Source organism: Mesoplodon mirus, assembly GCF_964341445.2.
Source record: "Mesoplodon mirus genome assembly, chromosome: 4".
Taxonomy (NCBI): Eukaryota; Metazoa; Chordata; class Mammalia; order Artiodactyla; family Ziphiidae; genus Mesoplodon; species Mesoplodon mirus.
The window spans coordinates 2,365,076-2,369,770 of NC_138979.1; the positions used below are offsets into that span (position 1 = coordinate 2,365,076).

At 49.3% G+C, this 4,695-nt stretch overlaps 1 protein-coding gene across 1 annotated transcript; it reads right to left on the reverse strand.

Moving 5' to 3' along the window:
- Nucleotides 1–3,280: 3,280 nt before the first annotated feature.
- On the reverse strand, nucleotides 3,281–4,438 carry LOC309802286 (large ribosomal subunit protein eL15-like; the record flags this gene model as incomplete). Its single annotated transcript, XM_082617705.1, is given in 5 exon segments — nucleotides 3,281–3,410; nucleotides 3,412–3,653; nucleotides 3,655–3,725; nucleotides 3,728–3,968; nucleotides 4,403–4,438. Coding segments are annotated over 5 exon segments (720 nt in total).
- Nucleotides 4,439–4,695: the final 257 nt, after the last annotated feature.

Below are 4,695 nucleotides of genomic sequence, written 5' to 3' on the forward strand. Positions count from 1 at the left end.
AATAAACGAAAGCACTCAGATGTCCTTATCTCTTGCAAGATCAAGGAGTTCCTGGCTGTCACAAGGGTGTCCCCCTCCTGCCTCACCCCCCTCATGTGCAGTGCGGGCAGAAAGCTAGAGCCCTTACTTCAGGACGTGGGCACTTGTGGACTCCATTTGGGCTGTGGCATCTCAAAGTGCCAGAGAGCATCAGAAACTTCCCTCCCCAGAACCAAAGGAGCGCTGTCTTACTGATGATTTCCAAAACGTGCCCATCTCACTCTGGTAGTGCACCCAAAGTGCGAAATGGGACAGTTCACGCCCTCTTCAGAGGGACATCAAAATGCTGACAATTATATTTGAGTAAAATTTTAGATGATTCTTTCTTCTTTTTCTTTTTCTTTTTTTTTGTGGGGGAGCGGCACATCTTCATCTTCTCAATTTTTTATAATGAACATAAATTACTTATATGATGAAAAGCTGCTTAAACTATTATTTTATTACTATTTTTTATTCTAATTTGTTTTTTAGTTCAAGACATGATCCCTGCTCCAACGGAGCTTAGTTGGATTATGAAACTAGAGTGAAGCACCTAAGCCCACGTGTGACCCAGTTCTGAGGGTGTGCTGCACGGCCTGTGCTTCCGGGGGTCACAGGGTGGGACACAGGGTGCCGCCACCGAGCGGTCTTCTCAGAGGACCCCCCGCCCCTCTGACTCCTGGGTCAGTATTCTGTACAGGCAGGTGATGGATAGGTCCCCGCCCAATCGGAAGTTGAGTTTGACTAGCTGACGAGGAGGAGGGCAGACTCCAGCAGGCAGAGGCAGGGCGGGAGCAGTGTGGGGGTGGGGGGGGAGAGGGTTGCGGTGGTACCCGCAGCCCCCGGCCCCGCCCTGCTCCGTGCCCCGCCCCTCGCCCCACCCCACCCCGCCATTGTGTCTGGCCGCTTCTTCCCACGTGGGAGGAGGAATCTCAGGGCTGAATTCAGAGTGGCTCAGGTGATGCAGCCTTCTTTAAGCCGGGCAAACCACCAACCTCGGGATTCAGAGACTTCCCAAGGGGTGTGCCGGCTCCAGATGGAAGGGAATCAGTTTCCAGATTCTCACGTAGGGGAACAAAATTTGCTACTTCAAAATGTCCCTTTGGCATATGGATTACTCTGAGCTGAAAACAATCAAGGCCCAAAAGACTCAGGAAGAGCTTCCACCCGCTCCCTTAGCCTCCTAAAGAGTGTAGACAAGGGGCCTGATCCATCAAGGGAGCTTCGCCAGAGGTAGCTACAGTAGAAACCAGGTGTGTAGGCAGGGGAGGAACCCAGCGAAGTCTGTTTGTTAAATTCCTCTCTGCGCCCCCTTGTCTCTGCTGGCTCAGGAAACATTTGCTTACCAAACATTTGCTTTTCTGTCTCCATGTCAATTGTCCCCTCCCCTGTGAAGTCCCAAACCACTAGCCCAACATCCTGTTTCATCTTTAAGTGAAGATGGTATTTGAGGCGAGGGCTTCAGTCATTTGACGAGTTACTCGGTTTTCCTGGGTCTCTCCTATATATGCATGTTATTAAACTTTTCTTTGATTCTCTCCTGTTGATCTGTCACATGTCCGTTTAATTCTTAGACCAGCAGGAAGAACCTAGAAGGGTAGAGGAACATTTCTTCCTCCCTGACATCAGCCTCCAAATGTATCCCTTTCTAAAATATTTGCAGAACACGCTCCTAGGGGAAACATCAAGCCAGTTCTAATTTTTACCTCCTTTTCACACTCTTTATGAGCGCAGGTCACGTCCTATCCCATCCCAACTCTTACTACAGGGCTATTCTGGGGTATATTTGTCATTGCTTGTTGCATAAAGTATTGCCCCAGACTTAGTGGCTTAACACATACGTATATGATCTCACGGTGTCTGTGGGTCAGGAGTCCCCGTGTGGCTTAGCTAGGTCCTCTGCTCAGGGCTGCACTCAGGTGTCTTCTGGAGCTGTGGTCTCATCGGAGGCTCAGCTGGGGAAGGATCCACTTCCAAGCTCCTGAGGGTTTTGGCAGGTTCGGTTCCTTGCGAGTTGTTGGATTGGGGGCCTCAGAGCCCGGCTGGCTGTCGCCTGCAGGCTGCGCTGTGTTCCCTGCCACGTGGGCTTCATTAAAGCCAGTGAGGGAGGGAGTCTGCTGGGAAGTTGGAAGTTGCAAGCTTATGTAACAAAACTGACACCCCAAAACCCTTCCCATATTTCACGGGTTAGGAGCAAGTCACAGGTCCCACCCACATTCAGGGAGGGGATTACGCAGTGTGTGGACACCAGGAAGTGGGGTAAGTGGAGGCCACCCTAGGGTCTGTCTGCCGTACTGGGTACCAAAGGAAGGGACAGTTAGGAACACTGGCATCAGCAAGATGTCTTTTTTTTTTTTTTTTTTTTTTTTTTGCGGTACGCCGGCCTCTCACTGTTGTGGCCTCTCCCGTTGCGGAGCACAGGCTCTGGACGCACAGGCCCAGCGGCCATGGCTCACGGGCCTAGCTGCTCCGCAGCATGTGGGATCTTCCCGGACCGGGTCACAGACCCGTGTCCCCTGCATCTGCAGGTGGACTCCCAACCACTGCACCACCAGGGAAGCCCTCACGCCTTTTATGTGAACTTCAGTGGTACTATCGAGGCCAAGGCAATTTAATTTAGGTTAACCAGGATTGGTTTCAGTTGGTAAGAGAAACATCTTGCAACAGGTTTATTCAATTCTCTTTTAAAATGGTGGCATTCCTTTACTTTCCGCCTTTTGGAGGCAGCCGTTGCATATATGGAATAGCAGATGAAGTCTAAAAATGTGGGCCCTAGTCAGCTTTATTTTTCTGCATATGATCATGATAAAGGATCACGACACCCTTCACATTTCCCAGGAAAACCCAAGTGAAAGTTTGTCCTTGCCAAACTCCATAAAACAGCCACTTTGGAGTAAACCAGCAGAGCATTGCATCACCCCAGTAGAGCTGTAGGTTTCATCCCATGCACCAACAAATCTACATGGCTAGTTTCTGCACTCCTCTTTTCCAGAATTTTACGCCTATTGTACCAAACAGCATTTTAAACACGGACATATCAACTCCCTAATAAAGCAAAAACAAAGGCATTTCCCTTATTAGGAACAAGATACCCCATCACTTAAAGTCTTCAAACATTATTGCACTTTCAGAACTTGACGATGCATTCAGTGAAACAATCTGCAGACAGCTAGTTTTAACAGACAGATTAGAAAACACTTTTAAGCAGACACGGATGTCCTAAACTGGTTATTAGGTAAGGATTTTATACGCATTACTTGTGTTAGTCATAGCGGTGGAGCTGGAGAGTACTGCGCCTTCTCCAGGCTGCGGGGCGAGAACCACCGGTCGTGCGGAGGATCCTGTGGCCTTCGCTGAGGCCGTGGCCTTCCCTGCCTGCAGGCGCCAGCCCTGTGCTTATGGACTGGTGTGGTGATCCACTCGGTGTCAGGGTTTCTTCTCTTAGCTTTATGGAATGGATCAATGAGGACGACCTCCAAAGATCCGTACGTAGAATCTTCACCAACCCAGTAAGGCTTCAGGACCCTCCGGGCCCCAGAGCAGCGCCCAGCTGGCTCCTCCGCGGCAGAGGGGAGGCTTCGAGCGAACCTGAGCGGGTTGACGCCATGGTGGACAGGCGTGCCGTAGGTGACGCCATGGTGGACATGCGTGCTGTAGGTGGCAGGCACACTTAGGGACCAGGCGTTTGCGGCCACCGCGCCGCACGCTAGCCGATGCGTGACGTAGCCTTGCTTGGCCTCACAGCACAGCCGCGCCTTGTCGGGCCGGCGGGGCGCGGGGCGGCGCCAAGAGCTGGGGTGCTGCCTGCGGTGCCCCCTGAGCAGAAGCGCATCGCGTCCGATGGCTGCTTCGGCCCCAGCTCCCGGGTGTACGCGCAGGCGCCCATCGTGGCTCACCAGACGGCCGCCGCCGGACGGAAAGGGAGCCCCCAGCTTTCTGATCTCCTTCTGCTGTTTGGGGTGTAGGCCAAGGTGGGCGCTGATAAATTCAACAACAACTGAATATAAATATATGTATATATTTACATATACACACCATACCCCACTGAATATAACATATGCCTATTTATTAAAATATACATTTCTACATTTATATTTAGAAATTATTTATATTATTTGTATTCTAATTTATTATGATTATAAATATATAATTATTATATGTTTTATTACTATAATTTAATTTATGTCAAGTCTATAATTATATATTTTATTATTATGCTTTATTATGATTATGACATATTTTATTATTTATTGTTACAATTATAAATTTATAAATATATTAAAATAATTATTATATTAAAGACAAGTGTTTGGCTGTCCCCTCTAGAAATATTTATTATAACCTTGATGACCCTGAAAGGAATCATGACAGATTTTCTAGTTACCTGGTTTTTCAGGAATCTGGTGGGCTGCTGACACATAGCAGTGTGTGGTGTGATGTGAGACCAGGGCTGGATGGCCTGCCCATGCCCTGCTTGTGTTTTAAATAAAGTGGACAAAGGTTTATAAAAAAAGGAATCTGGAGGCTCTGGTTTCTCCTTGGCCACCACACCTCATTCCCAGGATCCCAATAAAGCAAAGAGACAAAGAGGCCCGAGGGACAGAGCCCAGGCCCTCGGCTGCCCGCTGCCCCTCCAGCTGCACCCTGTTTGTCACCTGAGAGCGGCCACAGCTGCTG